Here is a 27,894-nt window from a genome sequence, read left to right on the forward strand (position 1 = left end):
GGGATTTGCACACTAAAAAAAGTGTATTTTTTTCCAGATGCTGTCTCCTGGGCCCTGTGCTTTTTTTTCCCCCCAAATTTCTCCTTTAACATTCCAAGAGACTATATAACATTTATTATTCCTCTTTATCCTCCAAAAAATATTAGTGACAGGCAGGACCTGTTGATAGTAAGATAATCATTCATGGAATGTTATCTTCTGGAAGAGAAATAGGTACTCAAGAGAAAAAGAAAACAGGATAGTTATCTGTAAGGCTAAATGGAACTTTACATTTTTAATGTTTTCTCTAGATCTCACCCCTCCCAGTTCCCTGTACTGCTCTGCATGCTGTGAAGGGGTGTCTGTGAAGTTTAAGTATCTAGTCAATGTATATTTGATATTTCTGCTAATAGGCTACAAGTCCCCTCTGTGCCAGAGAACCTGACTGAGCAGTTCATGCCTGTGGGAGCAGAACCACATCTGTGAACTTCCAGGGAATTTCCATCCAACACCTGCACCTGCTCCCACATCCTCAAACATTCTACACATGGTCAAATGCAGCACAATTTCAGCTTACTCTGCTTTGAGAAGATCACTGAAGCATGTGAATTAATCTAAATTTTCACTTTTACCACATTTTTTCCTTCTCCTTATGATTTGTAGCAGTCTGTTGGGGCTTTTAATTGTAATCCAGTTTTATGGTACAATTGTGAGGGAATATTTCTCCTGGTTAGATTGTTCTTACAAAATTTATGCTTTTAATGTCTTATGAAGTCTAAGTGTTAACACACACTCACGTTTAGTGCTACCCTTACTAGTTAAGTGATAATAAAAACTTGTTACTGAGATCTGACTTCAATCCCTGGCTCTGCTCTGAGCTCCAAACAGGATGGGATTTTCTGCTGTGGGATTTGTTCACTCTGTGATGTTCTAATTTCCCATCCAGCTGGCAGGAACAGGAATGTTGATGTCTGAGGAGCTTTAGGTCTCAGTTGTCTTTTCACTCCTCTGTCACTGTGCAGAGGGACTGGAGACTCTCCAGAACACAAATCTGAAAAGAAGCAGCTGAGGGAGCTGGGTGGACTCGTCCTGGAGAAAATGAGGGTCAGGGGAACCTTCTCATTCTCTACAAGTGCCTGAAAGGAGGGTGTAGTGAGGTTCATCTCCCAAGTAGAAGGGATAGGACACAGAGGAAAAGGCCTCAAGTTGTGCAGGGAAGGTTTCCATTGGATATTAGGAAAAATTTCATTGAAAGGGTTGTCAGGAACTGGATCAGGCTGCCCAGGACAGTGGTGGAGTCTTCACCTGTAGCAGGATGTTCTGCCTGGAGTGGGGGTGAAACAACTCAAAGTTCAGCCTGTTTGCAAAGCTGTCAGTGGGGAATGGAGAAGGGAGGGATTCACAGTGTTTCTGGTGCCTGGCTGTTTGTCAAAGTTCAGCATCCTGACAGTGAGATGAAAATGTGGCAGAGCTGGTGAAGCACCTGATGAAGGAACCACCAGGTGACATTACAGATATTTATTTACCTGCTGAGCTGACAGATGGCCTGGGGACTTTAAGAGCCCAGTCCCACCTTTTGACAGCAGGTTTTCCTTAGAATGTGTGTGGAAATCCCTCCCTGGACTGGGGATGGCTCTCAAGCTCACTCCTTGGTTGAGTGGAAGATTTGTTGGTCTGGGTGAGCAACATCAATCTCTACTTCATAATAGTTTTGGCTTTAATGTAATATTCAATATTGTTTCAAAATTAGTGCACTACACTGTATTAGTAGTTATAGCTATCCATACTGTGCAGTAAAAAATTCTGATGAAGATATTTTAGTCTAATCATTATCATAATAAATAATTTATTTTTATATTAATATACTTGATTTGCCATCCTTAATCCTGTGTGACAAAGCTGTATAAAGTTTCAATTACACCTATATAATCCTTTAGATACAAACTGCTGACAAAGTTTTGGACTACTTGATCCAGCAGCACCCAGAGAGTCCTTTCTGGTTAGGAGTTTAGAAAGCCAGGTGATTCTTTCTGCACCTCATTGTCATTTGTACCAGCCAGGCAGTAATGCCATCTTTTAAATTTGTTTTTTTTTTTCTCTGACAGAAATGTCCTGTCAATGCTATCAATGGCCTTTTCTATTTCTATGTCACATTTATTTTCAAAGCCTGGCCAATCAAATGTGAACAATTAATGTTCAGGGTGATTATTTGCCTTCTATTATTTTTTTTTATTGAGGTGTTGAGTGTGTGGAGAATTCAGATGTGATACATAAACCAGAGAGCTGATTCTTGCTTATAAAGTATTAGCAACAGATTTATTCCATCACTGTAACACACACTGCCTGAGGTGTTTCTTCCCTGGACTTACATTTTATTTTTCTTAGTCACCAACTGAATTTTGTGCCTAATCCTCCTCCCACTCCTGTGTCCATCCCTAAGGTTTAACTGTTTCCATTTATTGTACTGGTTTTAGAACCCCCAACCCTGAATTTCAGCTGCATCCCCTGCAGCCCACAGCAGCTGTGGTTGGTGTAATGGAAAGCTCTCAGACAGAGATGCTGACACAGCCAGGATCAAATGACAAATGTCTTAGAAAGTGACACACTCAAAGTTGAAAAAACCCTCTCTGTACTATAGAATGGAGCATGAACAGACCTGCAGCTTTATAAAAATAATAACAAACAGCTGGATGAAGAGCTCAGGTTCCTTAACATCAGCCATGAAATCAGCCCAGCTGCTCTTCAATACCCCTCTGCTGCTCGAGCAGGAATATCAGAGTAAGGTGCTGAGTTTAGAATTTCCTATTGTTCCCAACCCTGGAGCTGCTGCAGGAATCACAGAAATCCCTCTCTGTAAAACACTGCTGAGCAGCCCCAGCTCAGCCCAGCAAAGCACATCCTCTCACTGCTTCCACCCTGGACAAACACCTTGTCTGTGCCTGTGCTGCTTTCAGTAGCAAACACCACAGCACTTGGACTGAGGGAGGGTCAAGCCCTTGCTTGTTGCTGCTGAAGATGAACAGATCACATGGACACAGGTCGAGGTGTGGCAAAAGGAAGAAGAAAGTTTATTTTTCCTCCCAGGATTTATAGGTTTCTGCCCACAGCCAGGGATTGGATGGTCAGGATAACACTTTCTCACTGCACTGGCCATGAGAGATGCCCATCACAAGACGTGGAACAGAAAGAATGTACACATATCTATGTTTACAGTTACTGTCCTGGGAAAGTCCTTAGAAAACCATGTCAGCAAGCTCAGAAGCTGAGTTTTCATCTCACCCTTTTTGGTTTAAAAGAAAAGAAAAATGAACAAGGAAACTAGCAACATTATAAACAATCAAAAGGATAAATAATAGGAAAATACAATACTCCATACAATCAGAAGGCTGTAATTTCAGGTTGATAATTGTTGTCATTGAAACTGTGGGAAAGACAAAAAAACCCTTCAACAACTTTTTTAGTGTTAGAAAATCAAGGTGTTACATTATTCTGGCCAGGATGTGCAACAGAAATCATTTCATCCACACAGAGCCTGGGTTGTGCTGAGAAAATCATTCCATGACACAGGAATTTTATCAGATTTTTCAGATGCTTACAGAGAAATTCATTGCTTCAATGTTCATCTGTCCTAAGTTAGGTAGTTCTCAGTATTTGGATTTTTATTGGATATGTGTTGGTGACATTGCACCTACCAATGCCAGCTTTGCTGTCCCTGCAGCAGCCTCTTGTTAATCTTGGAATCTCTGGAATTTTGAGCCTGTGCAGCTGATGAGGTTGTCAGTAAAGGCTCTGCCTTTGAAGTTTGTGTGATCTTCCATCCAGTCTGACTTAGGCCAGAATCCTAATGAGGATTTTCCAAATCAGTGTGATCAACAAGTCTGCTAAAAGAGTGTGAAGCTCAGTAATGTTACAGATACATTTTATATTGTTGGCTTTTCACAAATATTAAAATGAATGTTATGTGTATAAGAATGAGAAATTTTGTTGTATTAATATAGTTTTCTTTATTTCTGTTATTGATGAAATTTAGAAATAGTAGTATAATACATATATGTTAGGTTATGGCATAGTATTAAAATAAAAACTGCTTTTGTTTGTATAACCCAAAGACTGAGGAAAAAGAAATAGCTGGAGAACCCCTGCATTTGTAAACTGTCTTATCCAGATGAAGACAGCAGTGACCAGAACTCTGGGGGAGGAATTTATTGCATTTCTGGTATCAGGGAATGTAAATCTCAATGGCACCAAGAAGATTGATCTATTGGGAAGGGAGCAAGAGAAAACTGAACAGAAGAACACCAAAGATCCTAAGCAGAATGTCTGAATATGGGTGAGAATTTATGGATATGGAGCAGGGTTCTGTTTTTAAGGGACAATCCTTTGTTAGTAAGGTGTGCTCTCTTGGCTGAATGCAGAGACACCCGGCCCTATCTGTATACTTTACTTTATTTTTTTTCTCCTAATTGTCTTTTTTATTAAACTTTTAAATTCTATAAAAATTATGTGAACCTCGTTTTTCACAGTAATTAACCACCAGACTGCAGAGGGGTGCTGGGCAGAGAAGAAAATGTGAGTTTTGACTGGTAATATGCAGGCTGCTCTGCAATTCCCTTCCTGAGGTGTCCATCCCTGAGCATCCTGGCTGCTGGAGCTGTTATCCACAACACTGGAACATGGTCATAAGCTCTCCCCTAAGCCTTTTTTCCCCCCCTCAAGAATTAAAACATTCAGTTCTCAGCCTTTCCTCATGTGGCAGCTTTCCAGGCTTTGGATCATCTTTGTAGCCCTTCTCTGGACCCTTTCCAACCTGTCCACATCTCTTTTTCTTTCTTTATAGCAGGGATCAAAGCTGTATTCCAGGCATGGCCTGCTGAGTGTTGAGAGGGACGGTGCTGGGGATGCCCTGGTGGATGCAGCTGTGATTTCTCTGCTGCACCAGCACTCTGCTCACTCATTTTCCTGCTCATCCCCCAGGAGCCTTTCCACAGTTTGGAGGTTTCCTCATCCTCGTTAATTTTGAGACAAAAAGCACAGAAAAGAAAGGTTGTGCCCAGTGAGGCCCAGAACTGGATCTGGCATAATCAGTCCAGGGGAGATGTGAAGTGCAGAGAAATCTAAATTGCAGACATGGATTATTGACCAAAGTTTGAAATGCACAGAATGTCCTCCTGGTAGGAAGTTCTCTGTCTCAAGCCTAAATATATAAATCACAAAGGTTGCTTTTGTTCAGTCTCTTTCTGCAAGAGGATCTATGGTGGTTTGAGTTATTTACTTGTGGTTTGAATTTTGTGTTTTATTTTCAAGCTGTTGTATAAGGGCAATAGGATGGGAGATTTCCACCAGCTCACAGACCTTTACTCATGAGAATTGCCTTGCTTTTCAAGTCTGGGTGACTTTCTCCAGTGCAGGCAGTCCCAGTAGGAAAGGAAGTGTCTGGGTTGGTTTCTTGCACTTCTGTGGCCATCTGAGACACAGCACAGACTCTTGAGAGAACAATTTTGTATCATCTTGTGAATAAAACAGTCCTTTTAAGCATTCATGACAGCCACTTTTTATAATATTCTGAATGAGAGAAGACATTTCAGGCACTCTGTCTACAGGAAGGAAGCAATTATTTTATTAGCACTTTGAGAAATTAACTTATGTGAATTATGGCAGAATAAGTTTAGCAAAATGCTATAATGTAAGAAAACAATTAAAAAGAGTTATATAAGGTTGGGTGGCTTCTTTATTCTGATAGAGTGTGCAGTTAATTGATTGTCACATGGCTATAATGTACCAGGACAGTTGTGAGAGCAAAGAGAGAGAGATCTCTGCTCAGGAGAGGAAGTGCAGAGAAAGGGCCATGTCTTGTAGGGAAAAGGGAATGAGCAGTGGGCTCTCACCCTCAGTTCCTTCTCTCTGTGCTGTGGAAGGAGAATAGATAATAAGATAGATAATAGAGAATAGATAATAAGAGAATTCCCATAAAGAGAATGATGGGGAGTTCCTCTGTCCTTCAGTTTCCACAGCCTGATGCTGCAGGATCACTCTTAGTGCTCCTCATGACTGCAGCATCAGAAAGGCTTCAGGGTTGGATTCCAGAAATAAGAGAAGCAGAGAGGCTGCTCCTGGCAGGTTTGGACCAACTGTTCTGTTCCTGTTCCTTTCTGAGAGTTCTCAACATTCTGTAAACCCTCTTGGCCTGTTGGTCAGACAGTTTTTAAAGAAGCTGGAAGAAAATGATATCCTTTCTCATAAAGCCATTGCACTTTGTTTAGCACAAAGAGAAGCATGGAGCCAGGAAAGCAGCTGTGTTAGAGGAAAGGAAATTAAGCTAGAAGTACCAGTTAAAAATCACTTGCATTATTGCTCTGAAGAGTCCTTTTCTTAAAATCTGTGAAGAGAAGTCTTCACTTGCTGGCACTCACAGATTTTACACTATGTAGTATCACCTCTTCTGCTGGCTTGCAGTTTCACTGGGGTGCTTTCACTTCCCTGCACCACCATGAAACTCAGAAACAAATCCAAAAAAGCTCAACTGGTTGGGTGTCACAGAGAGCACCCCCAGGAGCAGATGAGGACCAAGTGTGCAGCTCTCCAGGGTCTGGGGCTGGCAGAAGAGATGGGGCAGGCACTGAGCAGCAGGAATTCTGTCTGGATCTGGGTCAAATGGCAACTTCTGTGCCTCAGTTTCTCACCTGCAGAGGGCCAAGGTAGTTTGTTACTTCATAAGAGACACACAATTAATTAGAGACTACAAAGTGCACCACAAAGAGGAAAATATTGGGTTAAATTCTGTTGCAATGGAGGTTGTAGTAATTAGAATTGCAGTAATTGCTTTCTTATGAAAGTTTGGCACCTTCATTTCTCTAGTGACAGAAACCACAGCAATTTCTCCTTAAATTCTACCTGTTACCCCATGAAACAAAGGTAGTGAAAGATGCACAGGCCATCACTCTGCAAAGCATTATGGATCAGGGAAAAGGCTGGAATGGGATCACAGCTGGAGCAGCATGAAGAACAGGATGGAGCATGGAGTGTGCATTGCTCAGGAGTCAAGAGGGAGTTGTACCTTTTTGCAAAGCATTTGAAGAAATGCTTGTCTTGATTATCAATTTGTGTTTCCAACAGACACAATCCCCCAGTCCTTCATGCAGGAAAACAGAGCAGTGAAACAAAGCAGGTGAAGCATCAAAAGTGAAGAGTGTCAAGGGAGGACTCTTCAATGTTAGTCAGGTAATTTTTCACTTAAAAAAAAAAAAACCCTTAAAATATTATAAAATTAAAATTAAAATTAAAATATCAAAATAAAGCTCATTTTGCTTTGGAAGTGGTGATCTCCCTGCTCCCCCTGTTTGCACAATGCTGGCTGGGGTATGATGAGGGTTTTGTGGGATTACAGGGACGACCAGAGGCAAACACAGAAATGAGAGGAGCGAGGTGCAGATTTTGTCAGGAGCACTTCTCCATGCAGCTGACCTGGGGCACTGAAATATAAAAACCAACTGAGCTAGTTAGATGGTAAAGATGGTGCTAAGTAATTAGCAAGCAATCAAGACAGGAGAGAGGAACTTCACTTGCAGAAGAGTGTGCAGAGCCAGGGTACCAAAGCAAGACTCACAGCTGTTAGCAGGTACCAGCAACTTGGGCCATTATGGTTGAAGTAACCACCAATAAAATCTAATCAATGAAATCCCTTTTAAGTTGGTTGGATCAGTGACCCAGAAAATAGCTCCCCTGCAGAAAAGGAAATGATAGTCTATAAAGTGAGAACTCAATGGGAAAAATCTATTAAAGTGAGGGAGCTATAAGGAGACCTTTGGTGTTAACTGAAACCTTTTGGAAAGAAGCCACAAAAAAAGTCGGAGCAGACTTTTAACCCTGCAGCTGCTGCAGTGCCCAAAAGTGCTGAGGCCTGTGATGGTGTCACCAAAACTGCAGGAAAAATAAAAACTCTCCAACAATGTTTTTTAGTGTTAGAGAATGAAGGCATTACTTTATTCTGGCCAAGATGTGCAACAGAAATAATTTAATCCACTCATTGAGCAGGTTGTGTAGAGAAAATCCTTCCATCACACAAAATTTTCACTGGATTTTTCTTGTACTTATACAGTCAAAACCCAGAGAAATTCATTGGTTAAGTGGTCATTGGTCCCAAGTTGCACAGTTTGTAGGATTTGGTTTCCTATTGATCCCTTCACCCTTGATGTTATTTCAGTTCTCATTCTTCATTCATTTATTGATCTTTTCCCAGACCTGGTGTCTCTGACCATGCCAGGGGTGATGTTTGGAGTTGATGTTCATTTATGGTTATTTTTTGTGTATCTTCTGTGCTGCTCCCAGTCTGCTGAGATGTTAAACTCATCACATCTTGAGTGATGAAACAGTCCTTTAAAAAGAAATACAAAATTCCTTTCCCCCAAGGCAAAGGTGACTAAATTTACCAAAACAAATTAAGTTTTGTATCATTTTCCAACAATGGGGTGGGAAGGATGCAGCAGCAGCACCTTTCAGACCCAGCTGAGGAGTTCTCAGAGTGGATTTTGGAGTATCCAAATGCTGGGAATTGAGCTCCAGGAACAGCCTCATCCCACAAGGCTTTGAGCTGATATTTCCCCTGGCCAAGCAGTGGATTCAGTGTGCCCAGAATTACCACTCAGCTCTTTTGTACCAAAGGAAGCATTCAAACCCCAGTTAGTGAGGCATCCTGAGCCTGGGGCAGTGCAGAAGATGAATCTGATGAACCCAGAAGTGCATTATGAAGGAAAACACAAATTCAAAATATCCCACCCAACTAAATATGGGGGAAAAAAATTCCATTTTTCATAGGATTCTTTTTTTGGTCCAAAAAACAGCTTTCTGTTGTTTACCTATAGGCTGATTGCTAAGACTAGAAGACAAAAAGCAGAATCTGTTCCTTGTTTTTTTTGACATATCACTGCAATTTCTGATATGTCTGAGAAGCTAAATGGGAATCCAACAGTCCCTGGAATATAATTCAATAACAATAAAACTGGGAAAAGCATCTTGAAACAAGTTATTAACACAGACCTCCTGAAAATCAGAAAATTCAGAATATCCTATGCATTAAATTCCAGCTAAGATTAATTTGAGTCAATGACTTTATTATTTTTTAAATGCTAGGCCATCTCCATTCATTATCCAAAAATGAAGAGAAATTCAGTGATGCAAAATAAGTCTAGTATCTAGGAAAATTTGTTATCCAGAGCTAGGTCTTGATAATCAATATAGATTTCATTCTTGCATATAAATCACAGTAAAGAAGCTGAGACTATCCATGTAGAAGTATCAGTCAAATGTGTTTTCACATTTTCAAAGTATTGGAAGTAATACAGCAAATCTGCCCCCAGGGACACTTAGCCCTTTTTACCTTTATCTTCACTTGCTACCTCTGCCTTTTTTTTATTCCATGTAGGAGGAAAAGAGATTGAGGGGGAGAAAGCTTCTATGCAATGGAAGGCTGTGTGAAAAACATGTGTAACCTCTGCTCTTTTTAAAAGTGGTGAGAAAAATCCATGGGATTACAATTTGAGAAAACTTTTTTTCCAGAGAACCTGCCCTGGGACTGGAAGGTCACTGAGCTGCAGGACCTGAGATATTTCTGCCTGGAGTAATCATTATATTAAAACTTCATGTTCTGAAAGTCTGAAAAGAGGATCCTACCTTATCAGAATTTTACTTTCTTTTCTTTGAAAGCTGTTTAGTGCTGTTGTTTGGCCAGGTGGGTTTGCCAGGGAGAACTTGGTGAGGGGAAGGAGTGAGGAGTCCTTTTGGAGCACTCAGCATTTTCTGAGTGAAGCCCCTGCTGGGCTCATGCAGCTTTCCAGACAACCTGGTGTGTGCCATACTGAAACCTAAAGATAGACAAACATAATATGTATTATATATGAAATTAACTTTAAATTTGCTGTTTAAAAGCCATTTTAAGTCACACAAATGTGCCTCATACAACAATCCACCCTTGCTCTGAAGAAGTAAATTGTGTCTCCTTTTTTTGGCTCTGGATATATTTATGTGGAGCAAGTAACCTGATTGTAAATATTGACTAAGACACTTGTCCTTTCACATTTGATACCCTACATGGCACTGGCCAAGAGGTGTTCCCTGCCTGCAGATGGGGAGGGAGCAGCTCTGTGTGCTTTGGGGTGCAGGGTGGGGAGGCTTTGTCTCATTAAGGACTTTTTGATTTGGGTTCTTTTTCCCTTTGAACTGAACATTGACGAGAGGGAGGCAGTTTTCTCTTGTTTGGTCTCAGTTGTTTATTTTTTCTTATCAGCATTACAAGGTACAAGGATCTGTGTGCACTATGATAGAAAAGGGTAAAACGGCTAACAAAGATCTTCTTCAAGGTCTTTTATATGTCCATTTACCCAATTAACAGGTGCCAACTAAGCTATTTTTCTTAGTGACCCAATGACCCAACACCTGTGCTCTGCACTGCAACATTTTTTACCCAACCACCTACTACTACCCAAAAACCCCTAGGAGAAGAAAATGAAGAAGAAAGAAGGACAAGAGACAACACCCTAAATCCTCCATCTTGTCTCCTGTTCTCTAAACTACTTTTTCACCCAGTGATTTAAAAAACTTTCTAATCTACACATTTACACTTTTCCAATCTAACTTTAGCATTTGTTCTCATGTATCACCATGAAAACATGCTCATGAATTTCATATTATATGAAATTCAGTGTTTCCCTGAATCCCAGAACCAAGTATTAGAGACAAGGGCACACACTCTGTATCTCAGACTCCAACAAGGCTCCTGAGCAGCAGGTGCAGAGGAGCAGCTCAGAGCACGATCCTGCACCTCTGCCAGATCCCATCCTTCTGGCTTCACCTTCTGTGGAAAGGGCAGCAACAGTGGAAAAATTCCTCAGCTCTGAACTCAACTGAAATTACTCTTTCTTAGGAGCCCTAAATAAAACAAGGATCCAAATTTTTGAAATAAACCGTTATTTTTCCTTACAGTAGTTGTCAGCATGTAAGAGTGTTTCAGGGCTTGCTTACAAGAAAAAGAAAAACAAACACAAATTTCTCAACCATTTCTGGCAATATTTTTAAAGAACCAACCAATAACTTCTGTTTGTCTGAGTTTTTAGTGTAAACTCATGCTAGTGAGTTGGCCAGATGCTTCTTAGGGAGCTCTGCTGTCAGCTCATGTTATTGCAGCATTTCTCTCTTTTTCAGAGCACTGCCCTTCATGAGAGGCTGCAGTGGCCCCTCCTGAAAGCTGCAGAGGTGGAGGAGCACAGGGCCTGCCAAATCCCAGTGCACAATGACAGAAACTCAGCAGAGCTTTGCCTTGCTCTGAGCTTCCCCTCCTCCTTTTCAATGTCTGTGGTGACAAATTGTCCCACCCTGGATGCAGCACAGGGTGCACCAGTTGAGATGGTGCCTGGTCTGTTGGTAGGGATGGAAAACAGTTGTTTGGACCATTATTCAGTCCTTTTTTTGCATTCCCTCTAACATCTGCAGTCACCCCAACTCATCTTTCCCTCCTTCCAGAGCGAGAACTTTGTGCTCTAACAGTGAAGGCATCTCTTGCAGCAATCCCCACGCACAGCAGAACCTCACAAGCAAAGACAACCCCCCGTGGCTCCTCTTGTTTACTCCAGCAAAGAATGAAGTGATTGAAGAGGCCAGAACATACCTTTCCTCCCCAGGATCCACAGGAGAGGCCCAGCTGAATAAATACCCTGTGTTATTGCAGTCTGCTTGCCTGGGAGTTAAACTGCAGGTAGCAAAGAGCCAAATGCAGCGATGGCCACACTCATCATCCTCTGCCAGTCCCACAGATGAGATTCCTATAATCAGGAAGATTTATAAGGGCAAAGGCAAATTGCTGGAGTTCCCTGTGCTGCAGCTGGAGCTCTCTGGGCTTGCACTGAGTGCAGGGAATATCTCAGCCTGATGCTCTCCTGCAGCACCTGCCCTGGGATGAAGGCTCTGGGATGCAGCAGAGATGATTCCACCCAGACTGGTTTGTGCCTTGCCAGGATCTCTGCCCTCCCACAGAATTTTGCACCTTTCTGTAACAACCACTCTTTTTCCTAAGAAGCTTTTATTTGTTTTGAGCTCATGTCTGTGTGGAGTGAAAGGACACTCAGAGGGGACAGGAAGGTAAAGGGTTGATGCACTTTCACTGAGCTGGCAGGTTAAGGTGTGTGTGAGTAAAACTGTGTTCAATAAAAAGCACAGAAACCCATGGAGAGGGGTTTTATAACCTCCACTCCTGGGATTGCAGCGATTTTTCTTTCTCTCCTTCACTTTCTCTGCCTATTTTGACAGACATTAGCAGAATAGAGATGATTTTTCTACTTTAAAAAAAACAAACAAACCAAATCCGTCACTGCTTTCAGTGGGCACAAGAGTGGCTGCATCTTATGTAATCAGAAACAGGCCACAAAGTTAGGAAAAATGAAGAAGCAGAGTCCTAATTAGGGAAGAAACTGTGATTTTTTTTTTCCCCCAAAGAAAACCATTATTGAATAGTTCTATTTTCATGTTCAACTTAACTGCTGAAGTGTGATAAAATGCTCTGAACTTGAAAACAGAGTGACTCTTTTCTAATCCTTTTCTAAAGTCCACAAAGAAAAGAAAGATATTCATTTCAGATGTCCTGCAAAAGGCATGGGGGGACCTGCTGAAGGCTCCTGCTGCACTGCACAGCCACTGATGTGGGACCAAACTCCAGGTTCTTGACTGATGGAAAAGCATTTGCCTCAATTTTTCAGTGAGCCTGACTTGCTAACATGAGCTGGCTGAGTGAACACAGAGACTGCAACTGGGACAAATCCCAGCTTCCTCTGAAATTTCCAAACTTTTTTTTTTTTTTTCTCCTGTCAGATTCCAGACAGATGAAATTTCCTTGGCATAGAGCTATTCCATCTCTCCTCTGAATCACAATAAATCTCGACTTGGAGGGTAACTGATCAAGAGTGGGAAGAGAACCTGGCTTTGTGTTCAGATACAGCCTCATCTGCCCACCAGCCTGCCTCCTCCCATGGGTCCTGCCTCTGCTACTACTCATTTTCTGGAAAATCCCAATTTCAATTTGATTCCAAAGGTTGCTGGGTCCAATTGATACTGTTGTTTGTATGATAAGTGTAAAGAGTGAGTACATTCCTCAGGTCATAAATCATCTCAACCTGACCCCAATTAACTACAGACCCTGGATTTAATTTCTCTCAGTTCTCAGCAGCCATAACAAATTAGGTCATTCTGTGTCAGTGAGACACTGGAGCAGACACTGCTGGGAGCACCACTGGGGATTCTGCTCCAGTTCTGCTGCAGGGAGAGTGAAGGAGACAGAATGGATCATATCTTCCTTTGCTTTCCAGATAGGAGTCATGGCATTCTTGGCAGCATAGGTAAAGGATTTTCATAAGGATACAGGAAAACCACAGATCCGTAAGTTTTATTTAGATTTTGCTCCCATAAGAGAGTGAGGTGATCTTTGACACCTGTGGCTGCCTGCCTTGCACAAAATGATTCAGTTGTACCTTGTGCCAGGGTCTAGCACCCAGTCAAACTCATCATGAGCTCAGATTTGTGTTACAGACACCCAAACTGTCCTTCCCTCTTGAAGGCTCTTTCATTTTCCTGTGGCACATGGCAAAGGTTGCATGAGACCTGTAAAAGAGGCTGTGCTTCTGTTTGCAAAATGCACTGCTGTGGAGCTGATGGTCAATAGTTTCCTCATGTCTCAGAGATTCTTCTGAACTGGTACAGCACCACTGAGAAGGGTTCAGTGTTCTGTGGAATAAAAGCTTTTTGAGCTCAGTGGGATGCTAGAAATCAAACAGTCATGGAGAGAGTGCTGAACCTGTTGTTCCTGAGGCTGAGATTTATGCCTTGGATTTGAACAGGAAAATCCAAATTACTCTTTCTTATAATTCACTGCTTTCACTATGTTGTTTTACCAACAACATTTATCTTGTTCTTTTAATGTTATCATAAAAGTGCAGTAACAATACAATAATGGTGAATAATCTAAAATTCCATCCCTAAGGAAGGCTAATCAGATCAGTTCACTAATGACAACCAGCATGAGAATTGAATTAATTCTTTTTGTTTCCAATTAAAACTACCTGCCTTTAACCCTGTTTTATACAACTGACTACTTCTCAATTGAGTAATGTAGTTTTTATTTGTGAAATCTCATACTATTAAATGCAATGAGCTCATCCTTTTTCTTGGCATCACCTCATCTTGATTCTGGCAGAGACACAAAGAAATTACAGCAGAGAGAAGACTGTAAAAAAGAGAGATCATTTTTCTCCTGAAAATAATGCTAGTCAAGTTTGCCCTGGAAGCTGTGAAGGAAAGTGAAAATTCAAGCCCAGTTCCATATTTAAAGTTATACACAGATTACAAGTCCAACATTATTACCCTTGCATTGTTTTCCATATGGTGAGTTACATTTTTCCTACATATTCATGTGTTTAAAAGATGTCAAAGCAACTGCAACTAGAAGAGATTTTTTTTCATTTGGAAGTGATTGTGACAACAATCACTGAGTCCAACCACCTGACATCTTCAGGGCTGACCAAAAGTTAGAGCACATTACTGAGAATATTATCAAGTGCAGTGGAAGCTCTAGAAAGTTTCAGGCACAGCTTCCAGCTATTCTCTCATCTGGTTACTGCCTGAGAAATCCTCCCAGTGCACAAGGAGAAGCATCTATGATGTGTAAGTAATTAATGTGGGCCATATTTCATCTCTTGAAGAAGATCAATATTGAACCAGACAAGGGCTCAGTTCCCTCAGTTCCCTCAGTTCCCTCAGTTCCCTCAGTTCTCTCTTTAGTGCTTTTCCAGCACTGGGTAAGTCCCCACTTTCCAGTTTGGGAAGGAGGGTACATACACATGACCATTTTGGTTTTCTTCTTGATAATTGCCTGTTTTAAATGACAGAATGTCTCTGAGACAAGGCTTGCTCTGAGCCAAACACTGTGAGCCTCTGGTCTTAAATATCTCATGGTGCTACAAAATGCAAGGGGAAAATGGATGAGTTTCCACTGAGTTTCCTTCCCTTATGGCTTTCTTGGACTTTTTAAACAGCTCTGCCAGGATTGGGAGGCTTGTTTTTTCCAGAACTCTTGTAAAGACACAGGAAGAATTTAATTATTGCAGTAGAATGACTTTTTTTCATGCTTATTTATTTAATGTTTGAATAGTTGAAAATGTCTTCTCAGTGTGTGCATTAAAGACTTCCTGCCTGGAGTGGATGAAGGACCCTGAGCATTCACAGGATATAAACCAGATTCAGACTGGAACCCAGCAGTATAAACACGTCTTCAGTGCAGACAAGAACCCTTAAGTCTTGTAATGTGAAACTTATTCCAGTTGTGTCTGTGTTTTCTCCTGCAAATAAACCAGAGAGATGTGCCTAAAACGTTTTCCTGACACAGACAATTTCTCACCTCATTATTTTATCCTCTTTTTAATAGATTTATTTTTTTATTGGGATACTTTAAAGAAGTTTATAACTTAATCCAGCTAAATACAGGCAACTTGAAGACAGCAAGTAGCCTGACACAAGTCTATGTTGCCAGGGCTCTTAAGTAAGAGGCCTCATTTTATATTTTGTGCCATTTCTAGGTATAGAATAGAGTACTGGATGTTTGTATACTTGAATGAAGATTGTCTTCTTGAGCTCCACTTTTCCCCAGAATCTCCTTTTCAGTTAACTTCAGAGAGAAACAACTCTGGATAATTATTATGGAGAGTTATATTTCTATTTATTGGAAAATAACTTCCAGTCCAGATTCAGGGGTCTGCCCTCCTCAGCTAAGAAAAGTGGATGGAGCAATTAAATTATATCTGATAATTTTTTTTTTTTTTTTTTGGATTGGAAACTGCACAGATTCTCAACAGTTACATCACTTTTCTTTATCATCTCTCATGAAAGAAATAAAGAATGGAAAGTGTTGAAATGTAGATATACAAAAGCATCGAAATATAGAAATATAGAATTAAAAGTAGATGGAGGTACAAAACTGCTAGGATGTTTGTGGTGAGTACTGAAAGGAAGAAACAATCCTTTTTTTGGGGGTGTCTTTACAATCATCAACTTAACTGTGGCATTGCTGGGCTAACACTTACCTGGTGATGAATTCCTGGGTATAGGAAATACTTCACACGTGGCATTCTGGGTGACAGATTAACCTCAGGTATGAGTATGGGCCATAATAAATTTTCACTGAACTCAAAATTAAAGGCTGTAAGAAAGCATGTCAAGTCACGTGTCTGTGCCCTGCTCCAAAGCCAGGGATATTCAGCAAGGCTTGAAAAACTGTTTTCTTCTTTAATAAGGAAAGAGAAACACGACTCAAAGCTCTGTGGTATGAAGTCACCATCCTCTCTGTTACTCACTCCCATTATCTCTTCTGCAATCTGGTCCCAGAGGAGCTTCCAGACAACCCTGGAAGCTTATCCCTGTCTAAGAGTTATTTAAAAGAATAAAATAACAATTCTGGTATAGAGGAAGGGAACGGTGTTGTAAGAGTCTGGTAGTGTATGAAAATCCTTCCTTCGTGCAGAAAGCAGAACAATGTGGCATTGTGTGTGGGGAGGGTGGGGATGGGGAGCCAACACCTGGACACAGAGCTGAGGGGAAGCTGCCCCATCATAACTCACAAATACTGCCTGAAAGGCAAGAACCTGAGGTTATTTTACAGCCACACCAGGCAAGTTCCAGTCAGACAAAGCCCTTCTGCTGTAAGCACTGAAAGAAAGTGGATTTCCTGTCCATCTGTCCGGAGGAGCTGTGTGGGTCCAGCACACTGAGCCCAGTAACTAAGGCAGGCTTGAAGGGGCTCTGCACTCTCCTCAAGGGAAGGGAATTATCTAAAATTTGAGATAGTGGCTGATGAAACTTAATATGAGCACTGCTAGAGGTGGGGCAAGAAAATAGGGTAATTGAAAAATGGTGTGTTCTGTAAAATGCCCTGATTTGTTGTGTGTGCTTATTTCCATAAGTAGGAAATTCTACAGGAAGTAGGATTTGTAAGCTTTGCTCTGTAAAATGTGTCCCAGTCAAAATCTCTGGCTGTGAAATGTTTGCTGAAGGGCTCTCTTGTTTCCCAGACAGCGTGAACTGGAGGTTTATGGTTCCTTATTCCCAGCAAATCAATGACATTTTTTACTGTGAGGGTGGTGAGGCCCTGGCACAGGTTGCCCAGAGGAGTTGTGGATGCCCCATCCCTGGACACATCCAAGGCAACATTGGACTGGCCTGGGGCTGTCTTTGGAGTTTAAGTAGCTCCATTGACTGGAAAAATCACTGGCTTAAAGCTGTAGAATGGCATGGAGCAACTGAGGACTAACAACAGAGGAGTCATAGGATACAGAACCTGTAAAACAAATAAGGGCCTCTGCTCCACTGGCATCTGGCTAGATAGATAAAGAGTCCATAAAATCTCTGACTCTAAGGAAAGCACTTCTCTTGCTCTGTTTGGAAGAGGCAGCACAGATATAAAGGGCTCCAGCACATATTTTTGTGTTTATCCAGATATCCCTGTTCCCTGTGAGCTGTTTGCACTGGCAGAGTCTCACTGCTCTGCTTGCCTGTGCTTCCTGGGGAATCCCTGCCAGACTTCTCTGATGCCATGGGGTGATTGTGTGCTCAGATTATTTATTGAAAGTAAGGCGTGGAAAACATTGCCAAACATCCCCAGGTAGCTTCCCTCCCTTCTGTGAGGAGAATAGAGCCTGATGTGTATTTCTGAGAAAAATAAGTGCCAGTCAAAGACTTTGCTCGCAGACCACAGGCCTTCCCTGGAAGATTCTTGGCACCAGAGGTTCAGAGGTCAAATGCTTTGATGTCAGGAGTGAAATGTTCCTTCTCAAAACACTAAAATCTTAGAGTGAGCAGATGGTTTAATGAAGAAACTGCCTAAGCACAAGACGATCTCACAGGTGACTCATAGCTTATTTCTCAAAATTCAGAGCAAAGACTGTTTAGGAGCTGTAATTATGGGTACAGACCGAGATCCCATTGATCAGTTTTTAAGTAAATTAGGATTCATTATGCTACTATTGACAACTTACTTGAAAGGGAAGATTTATTAGCCTCTCCTCTGGGTGGTGAGCTGGTTTTGGTTTATGTTAGTAGCCAAGAGCATGAAAGTTTTCATCTCAAAATAAGCTGTTCCTGCAGGTTGCAAACTTTCTAACCACAGTGGAGAGGAGGTGATGTACAGTATTAAATGGCTTAAGAGGTTACAAGGATAGAGGTAAAAAAGAACTGCTGATTTCTATTGGTGATTTCTGTTCCAGGAGAAGAGGGTAGGATATCTGAGCACCAGAGTTCTTCACAAAATACAGTTTTCTTTAGTCTTTGCCAAGAGCCAAACTACTGAGTTTAGTCAGAAGTTGAATCAGAAGGCACCAAGGTTCAAGAAGCAAAGCCAAAACCAATTTCTGTTTTTAAAGATACAGTAAACTGTAACTTCTCATCTGTGCATTTTAGCCAACTAGTTTTATGTCACCTGAGTGGTGAGATTATTAACCTGTTTCTGACATTGGGTTTGTTAACCAAAAGAATGGTGTTCTCTCATTGTCCACCCTTATCACTACTGAAGTAACTGGGATCTGACCATCTCTGTACCATCTTCCATTTAAATATCTACCACAAGCGTCCCAGGAGGAAGCTGAGGGTATTTTTTCCTTATCATAAAGACCTGAAGAGACAGGGGTAGGTCTAGCTTGGAGAGAGAACTTGTGTGCCCCTAAATATTATAACTGATGATATAATAGTTATTATACTCCCAGAATTTACATGGGTTTACATCCATGCTGTGACTGCAGGTTTGTGGAGGGGCCTGTGTGAGACATCCCTGATGCTGTTTTCTTAGTTTGTTGGGTTTTTTTTCAGGGCAGAGGAGTGTTGGTATTTTGTTTTGTGTAACTTTTTTGTTTTGTTGTTTGTGTGTTGTTTTTGAATAAAGTGGATAAGAGCAAGCAGTGCAGTATGGGAAACCAGAAAGCAACCTCACTTCCTCAGTGCTGCTCAAACTGCTCAAGTTTCTTTAGTTTTAAATATTTCTTTTTAAAAATACTGATTCTTTTAAATTGGTTTTGCATGAATATTTACTCTAAACTGCTGGTTTTTTTAATCTGTCAATCAGAGTTTGGAACTGTGAAGGATGTATGTTTTCTTTTAGTAGATACAGTAAGTACAGTAAGCACCTCTTTGAAAAGAATACAGCATCTCTGTTAAAAAAAAAGAAGTTGATATTTATCAAATTTGAGGTCTTTTACAAGTGGAATTACCACTAACAGCTTTATAAACATAGAATCCAGATATACAAATTCATACCCAGCATATCTACAGTTCACAACAGCAGTGCATCAGAGTAAGGCTGTAGCTGCAACTAATGGTTACATTTGAAATATTTAAACCAAAGTTTCAGTATTCTCAATAGTCATAATGTGGTACACTAGTGTAAAATTCTGCTTAAAATATGGCATTAAACAAAAAAGATACAAGAAATGGGAGCAGGCATTATGCTTTTCTAAATCATCATCATTTTATACACTACAAGTTCTGGTTGAAAGCGGGGATAATTTAAAGTGAGAATGTTCTAAGGTGTTCTTAAGACTTCTGGTGGTGCTGTGGCAGTTTATTGGAAAATCTTGAAACCAAAATAATAATATTTTAGCTGTTGTGTTGAGAGTTCAATCTCTGCTGTGCCTGCTGGGACATTTGGCAATGACTGTTTTGAAAAAATATTCGAAACTGAGATCTAGCAATTTAATTTCAGTTTTACATTAAGCCTGGATGAAATCTCCCTCTGCAAATTGCTGCCATCAACAAGGCACCTACCTTTTTGGACTGTCAGTGTGAAAGCCATCTCTTCTAAAACTGGTGAATTGACTTCTGTGTGCGTTTTCATCTCACATTTTATTTTGTAATCTTATTGCCTAATTATATAGGTGTTCAACTCATTTTGCAAGAAAAAACAGTGACTATCAAAGTATTTATTTCTCTCCAAGAAGGGCACAGGAAGATGTGCATTGTCAAGTCCAAATGCAGAATGAATAGGTGTGACCAGGGAAAGAGGTGTGACCCCTGGATGAGAATACAGCTGCATATGCTGACTAACAGTCTGGATTTTCTGGTGAGAGTCTCTGTTTTCTATTTGGTGTTTGTTGTTTTTTTTTCTGTAGACACATCTGTGGTAGTAAGATAGTTTGAGAGACAAAAATCAAAATCATGCTCTCCCTTGGCTTTTTCCCCCCTGTGCTCTTTAATTGCCTCGGTAACCTCAAGCATCATGCACCTTTTAAAGACTATGGGCTACAGGACTGGGGCAGGCAGGGTGATCTCATTGTGTAGCTGATTCTAAGCAGTTGCACCCACATTCCAATCAATGACTTTCTCCAAACTCCTCTCCCATTGCTGCAGGGACTACTCAGAGCTGGGGGAGGCAGCAGAGTCCACATCCTCTGTGTCATGTTCGTGTGGGGGCACTGCTTGCCCACCTTTAACACGTTTCCACTTCATTCTTCTGTTTTGAAACCATACTTTGACCTGGGTGATAAAAAGAAAATAATTACTTGTTGGCTCAAGCTGAGCTGTATAAGCAGAGCTATGTATATGTGTGCAGAGAGATGATTTGTGGAATTCTAGAAGAAAAGGTGAACAGAGCCTCACAGGTTTGACTAATCCATCTCACACATACTGGAACAATTCTTTCTAAAATGCTCCACACAGATGTTCCTCTGAAACCCTCAAAAGTAGTACAAGTGCTTTGCCTAGAATCTATCTTCATGTCAAATAAGGCACAGTGCCTATCATATATTTTTAACATCTAGGCCATTCAATCTAATGTTTTAGGATTTTTAATTTGCCTCACATAATTACACAATTGTTCTGCTGTCCACTTAGCCTTGATAAGGAAACCTGGACAATGAGATGACAATGAGAGAACAGAAATACCTCTCTCCACAAAACTCTGTATAATTGTCTTTCTTTATCACCTCAAAATACCACCTGACCCAGGAAGAATGCATGTATCAAGCATTCATTTGAATAATTTCCTCTTAGTCAAAGGTGATATCCATATCTCATATGTAAACATTGATATATCAATATGTACCAATGAATGGTGATAAACAAGAACTCAGTAGAGACCAATTATTACCAAGTCTATCTTTAGTTTAGAGAAACATAATTAAATTTATTAACTACTTACAAAAATGTGTAACGAAGGTGTCTGAAAGAATGTGGAGGCTTTGTTTTAAAATACCTTTGTGCCATTGCAAAAGCAGACTCTTGAGTAACATATCTGGTTTTTAGCATTAGGGAGAAGTTGTGGGGGAGGAAGAAGGAGCTGGGGAGACAAGGGTTTGGAAAGTACTTGTCTTTCGGTGAGATCCAGGTTCACAGCTATCTCGTATCTCCTGAGCCTTGTCAAGTAGTTGTGGTGGGCAAATTCAGCTTCCAGCTCCCGCAGCTGCTCCTTAGTGAAAGCTGTCCTTTCCTTCCGTGATTTGCTGCTGCTTTCTGCCTTATTGCTTGAGTTCTGGTTCTCTAAGAGGCAAGCACACTTGTGTAATTGGTGGTTATGTTGATGTGTGTGAACATGTGCATTTGCAGAGATCTAAACAACTCCTTCAAGTGCTCAGTGGAAGCTTTAAGATGTTTTGCTTTATGCCCCCTCGAGCTCAGCATGACTGAGTGGTGTTGCCAGCCTTGGTTTTGAGAGGACAGAGGTGGGACAGCTCAGTCAGGATGGGGAGTGTTGTCAGAATTGCCTGGGTCTGCACAGTCACAGAACAGGAGCTGTGGGAAAGAAGCTCTTTCCTTGCTTTCCTTGCTGCCATTGCATCAAAAGAGTTTCCTTCCCCACATTTTAATTTTTATTCCTTATATACATATTTTCATCCTCCCCTGATCTACCATGCAGCAGGCAGCCAAGAACATGCAGCATGCAGGATGTTAGGAGTGTTTGGTGCCCAGCTTTGGTGCAGGACATAAGAACAAATCACTCAGTGAGCACCCTCAGCTGTGGTGCATGGCCTGGAAATACTGGGGATGTGAGGCAGTAAAACAACAAAACAGAGAAATTGGTTTTTGTCCAGACCCACCTTGAACACTCTTGTGTTTTAACTTTTTCTAATCCTTGCTAAATGAAAACTACAAGCAGATCTGGTGTCTGTGTACATGACTGGCCTCAGTATCATCCTTGTCATTGTGATGTCCTGAAAAACCTGTTTGCTATTTGTGTACATTTCTGCAATGCAATCAAAAGTCCTATTTCAAGGCCAAATTTCAAGCCATAGCCAAAGTGATGCTGTATCAATTATGATAAAAAGCAAACACAAACTGACTTTGCCTGAGACTATGGCAACCCTTTTTCATTTTTTTCAATCTTTCCTTTTTTCATTTTCCTTTCTTTTTATTTTTTTTTTGGTTTTTTTTCCTCCTGTGTTTTTAAAGTTGCTGCTCAAAGAATCTCCAAGCAATGCAAAGAAAAATGCATTTCCTTTAGTGAGCAAAGTCCAAACTGCCAGTGTTTCAGGGACTCAGTTTTGTGAGTTCCTTGATGCTTTCTCCCCTCTTGCTCCTCTTGCTAGATTCCCTGAACTAAACATTAGTAGCATTTTTGTTATGCTGAGAATTAGCAAGTTAATTTTTGTGTGTAACCAGTAGGCAATGTAGTTCTGTGTGTCCTAGTGTAATATTTCTACCCAGAAATGATAAGCAAAGTGGTAACAATTTTGCCTAAACATGTTTTTTTCAGTATAAATGAACTTAAATTCTACAAATGTCTGCAAAAGCTAGAAATCAATCAATTAATATTTTTATCCATGATGTGCAGCTTCATCTTCTGGGTGTCATTTTGGTGGCTAAAGTAGTAAAACTGGAGAAATCTGTGAGGTGTGACTGTGGTGACTGAGCTGACCTGATCTCTGGCCATCAGAAGTGGAGCTTTCCATTCCAAGGGAATCAGTCTGGTTTGTTCCATACTGGTTTTGCTGCTTCAGAACTCCACAAATAAAGATGGGGAATGTACAGGAACAAAATTCCAGAAGTTTCTCCCCATGACTTTGCCCTCAGTTTAACAATCCCCTTTGTTCTCATCCCTTGCAGCACAGACACGCTATCACATTTCCCAGGGGCTCTCAAGTGTGATTTGGGAGGGAGCAGTGGGGAATCAGGATTTGAAGTGTGGATCTCTTGCTGGGAACTTTGCCACCAGCCCCTGGGTGTCCCTTGGGGTCTGTGCTGCCCTCACAGACTCGTGGAGGGTGCAGCAACTCTCCAATGCCCTCAGCACATGGCAGAAATGATAAACAAGTAGTTAAAGCAAAGTACACGGGAGTTCATCACAGCCCTGTGGGAAGGATTCCCTTTCCAAGGGGCAGTTTCACTGGTCTGCATCTCCAAAGGACAACGGGAGTAATTTAAAACGGGTATTTGGGTATTTCTGGGAGCAGAGTAGGATGTGCAGCTTGGAATCTCTCATGCACACTGCGTGCCACAGGGTATTGTCAAGAGACATAATGCTTGAGGTTCTGTGAGAGTCCAGAAGTGGAAATGTGGCCCAGCTGCTGCAGTTTTGACAACAGAATGTGAGAAGTGACAAATGTGTGAAAGGACAGATCATCTTGGGCAGGTTTTTCCTACTGTACTGCCAGTTTAAAAAGAAGAAAGGAGACTAAGGGAAGTTCAGGAAGTTCAGGGAAGGAAGAGGGAAGTTTGGGAAGGGAAGAAGGAAGGGAAGAGGGAAGGGAAGGGAAGGGAAGGGAAGGGAAGGGAAGGGAAGGGAAGGGAAGGGAAGGGAAGGGAAGGGAAGGGAAGGGAAGGGAAGGGAAGGGAAGGGAAGGGAAGGGAAGGGAAGGGAAGGGAAGGGAAGGGAAGGGAAGGGAAGGGAAGGGAAGGGAAGGGAAGGGAAGGGAAGGGAAGGGAAGGGAAGGGAAGGGAAGGGAAGGGAAGGGAAGGGAAGGGAAGGGAAGGGAAGGGAAGGGAAGGGAAGGGAAGGGAAGGGAAGGGAAGGGAAGGGAAGGGAAGGGAAGGGAAGGGAAGGGAAGGGAAGGGAAGGGAAGGGAAGGGAAGGGAAGGGAAGGGAAGGGAAGGGAAGGGAAGAAAGATGCTGCTTAGGAACCAAAGGCAGATGTGTGTCTCCCCAAGGAGTGTGTCTCCTTCCAGGATCCCAACCAGCTTCAGTGCTGGATTGAATTTAACAGCTGCCTCTCCCCAGGGCTGCAGTGGTCACTAGAGGGTGGAACCCCAGACCTCTCAGGGATGTCATTGCTTACAGCTCCCTGAAACGAAGAGCGTAGGGGACAGCAGCAGGTATGAAAAGAAAATGTGAAGTAGTAAGAGAGAATAAAGGCACCTTTTTCTTCTTGAAACAGGGAGATGTGCTTTGGAATCAGTCTCTTTAAGGATAAAGATATCCCTCTAATGTGAATAAGCTGAAATCTGCTGTTTACCCGTGACTAGCTGACGTTTTAATGAAAGTGTTGGTCACTTTTTAAATAATTATTTTATTTAAACTTCTTTGCATTTGGGAAAATTTTGCCTAAACATCCTTTTTCAGTATAAATGAACTTAAATTCTAGAAATGTCTGCAAAACCTAGAAGTCAATCAATTAATATTTTTATCCATGCATTTTCTGCCTGTGAAATGGGGCTACTGGAAAATATTTTCCACTTGGGAACAGGGCTGTGGGAAAAAGCACACTGTAGCTTGTATGCTTGAATGCTATGGCATCTTAAATTTTAACAGCTTCCTTAAGAAAAAACAATTTTATGCATATTTCACAGATTTGGATCTGAGATATCAGCAAGTTAGAGTTTGTATAACTATGAAATTATTGATATTTACACTGTAGAAAGAATGTGTTTTGCTAGCTAGGATGACACCATGAAAGCCATGTATATTTTCTGCAATTTTGGACATTGTACTGATAGGCAAACTTTTAGTACCTCCTGTTTTGAGGTTAAAATATTTAACATTTAGTGTGACCAAATAGAATTTATATTTAAAGGAAGACTTTGCCCCTGTACTTCTTCCCATAAAATGACATGTCAAATTCCTAGTATGACATCTCCAACTACCACAGGCAGCTCAAGATGAGGGATCTTTGCTCTCTGCCATTCTCTCTTGCACAGACAAATGGCAGGTGTGAATGTATAATTCCACATCCCAGGACTTTCAGTTCTGTGTGTACATGCCATGTGATTCCTGTTCAGTGACAGCAAATTGTGCTGGTGAGTGAAATGCCTAGTTCAGCACCCAAGATCTGCAGGAGTGAAATACAAAGACCAGAATAAGAATGAGACAGTTAGTTACAGTGATGTTACTGTAAAGTTGCCCCATCAAGTATTATGAAATTTTGCTCATCAGCTTTCTTTCTTAACTCCCAGTCTCACCAGGTGTTCTCATTCCATCTCCTGCACTCTACCACAACCCTGATTTCATATCACTTACCTGAGCTTTCCTTTTTCCTTCTGGATGGCTTTTTCTCACAGTCACTTGTAGGATTTGCTGGTGCCTCATCATCTTCATCCGCACCCACAGCCACACTCACAAGGCTGGGGCTGCTGCTCTCTGATTCTCCAGAAGCCAAGGCCAGTCCTGGATTTATTCCTCTTCTGGCCTCAGTTGCTGCCAGGTGCCAGTCAGAGTGCTGGAATGAGGGGTGCTGCTCCACAAGTGCCCGCTCCTCCTGTGGAAAGCTGTGGGGAGCTGTCACCAGGCAGGAGGCTGAGAAATCGGAGTAAGCAGCAAAATCTGATTTTTGCTGGAAGGAGAATGGTGCTGCTGCTGGATAGTGGCTGAGCCCTGGAGCTGTGGTCAGGTCGGTGTGGGAGCTCCTCACACACCCCCAGAGCAGGGTGGGAGGCTGTGGGCTGCGCATGCAGCTGCTGCTGCTGGGATCCATCTGCTTCCAGTCCTGTCCACACCTCAGTGCTCCTGGCTGGTGACAGCTCAGCCTTCAAAAGCAGAAGACAAGCAGAGGGAAACTCTTCCAAATTTTACAGAATAGATCTCCTCCCTAAACAACAGTTTGCTTGTGGGTTTGATGCTGTTGCAGGTTTGCTACTTCAGGAACTCTAGTTCTAAAGGTCTTCATTGCCCTGACTGGAGCTACCAGATTTCTGCAGGGATTGCCATGAGTTGCTTCCTTGTGAAGTGCTGGGCATGAGTGAAACACTTTTTAAATACTGTGCTGGGGAGACAGTGACAAGTTTGTGAAGTGAAATGTGAGTGAGGGGAGGGAGGGGTTAACACACATACCCTCAGCCCCTCCAACCAAAGCAAAGCAGGCAGCTATTAATCATCTGAAACCTTATATGCACATCTAATGGGATTTGCAGATGGAGCCTTTTAAAGAAACAATGTCTGTATTTTTTTTTTTTTAAGGGAAAGAGCAGCGCACAAAAAAGTCTTTAATGTTTCCTTGTAACACTATGAAGTTATTTTTATTGCACTGTTAACAAAATTCTCCATCTTGGGTTTAGAAAAAGCCCTAAAACGGGATTCAATAGATACCAAATTCAAGAACTAAAGTGGGAAATAGAAGTAAGAAAGAACTCCACTAATTATATATAATTTAATGCCCAATCCTAAGGTTAAAAAAAATTATTCAACCTGGTTTGTACACACATGCAAGGCTTTGAATGATGTTTGTTTGTTTAGTTAGATTTGTAACACATGTATTTGCTGAGAGTTGGAGTTTGCTGCCAGTGACAGTTATTCTTTCTATATTCTACTTTCTAGGGAATTTTCAACACACCCTCCTGCAAGGAAATCTCCTGATTTTATGCCAATGAAAGACATTGTTAATCTTTTGTTGAACATTTTATAGTTTTTCCTAACAGAAAGCAGATTTTTTAGACCCTAGAGCCATCCCAGCAGAGAAGACATTAACAGGGAATCTGTTCTCAATCCCTTTTTGTATGGCAGCTGAGAATGCCCCAAACCCTTCTCTGCCAGGGTTACTGCAACTCCTCTCAAGGTTGTTCTCCATATTTTTAATGACAATTTACGTGTGCATGTGTTCCATGTTTCCAGAATCTGCTTACAACCATTCCAAATGTCCCCCAGGCCTTGCTCCACATTGTGTGTGCCTCCTTCCCTTCTCCCAGCACTGCTGCTGGGTTTTCTCAGGAGCACAGAGATTTAACAGATGTGAGGTCTTCATTTTTCACAGGAGCTGAAGTGAGATGTTATTTTGGGGTTTGTATAGTTCAGAATTGTAAAATTTCATGGAATTTGGGTGAGGTGGGGAATATATTTATCCTGTTATATCTGTTGGTTTTTAGAACTTGGCCTTTTCCAGGAAATCAAATTATTTTAGTTTAGATCCTTCTGAACAAGAACATCAAATTCCTTTCTATCACAGGAATCTAATTTTTCATGCAGAATACTCAATATCTGATAGCTAATTCATTCTCTAGGAAGAACTCACCTGAATACTTAAATCTGTTGCTCTGTTGCGTTAAACAGTAAACATTTAAAAGCATTTCATATTCACAGGCAGGAGGAAGACCCTCAGACTGCTCTTTTTCTGAAAAGCCAGGCTATGATGAATTTGTGAATGCTGAAAATGTCTCAGGCACTGGCAGAATCTAAGTCAGAGTCCAGAAGGTTTTGCCAATGCAGAATATTTAATTTATATTCTGTGTGTGTTGTCATATGTGTAACGCTTCACTTATAGGAGTTATTCGGGGTTTGTGTGAATTCAGACTAAGTCTGGTTTTCAGTCTAGAAAAAGATCTATTTAATTTATTTATTTAATTTTAATTATTTAAGACATTTGTCCTTGCAGGGATAGAAGAGGAAGCAGGATTGTCCCTCAGGCTCACCGGGCTCAGGATCAGCTTTCGGGCCTGCACCCAGGAATCCCCTCAGGCCCGAGCAGGGCCTGCCTGAGCCCCCGCACA

At 41.5% G+C, this 27,894-nt stretch overlaps 1 protein-coding gene across 1 annotated transcript; it reads right to left on the reverse strand.

Moving 5' to 3' along the window:
* Positions 1 to 20,121: 20,121 nt before the first annotated feature.
* On the reverse strand, positions 20,122 to 25,889 carry MEOX1 (mesenchyme homeobox 1). The gene is made up of 3 exons (XM_058857915.1): positions 25,436 to 25,889; positions 21,353 to 21,525; positions 20,122 to 20,523 (listed from the first exon to the last, which is right to left on the reverse strand). The coding sequence occupies exons 1-3, from the start codon at positions 25,887 to 25,889 to the stop codon at positions 20,401 to 20,403; spliced, it is 750 nt and encodes a 249-aa protein (XP_058713898.1). The 3' UTR covers positions 20,122 to 20,400.
* Between the last annotated feature and the right edge of the window lie 2,005 nt (positions 25,890 to 27,894).

The sequence above is a fragment of the Poecile atricapillus genome, chromosome 27 (assembly GCF_030490865.1).
Source record: "Poecile atricapillus isolate bPoeAtr1 chromosome 27, bPoeAtr1.hap1, whole genome shotgun sequence".
NCBI lineage: Eukaryota > Metazoa > Chordata > Aves > Passeriformes > Paridae > Poecile > Poecile atricapillus.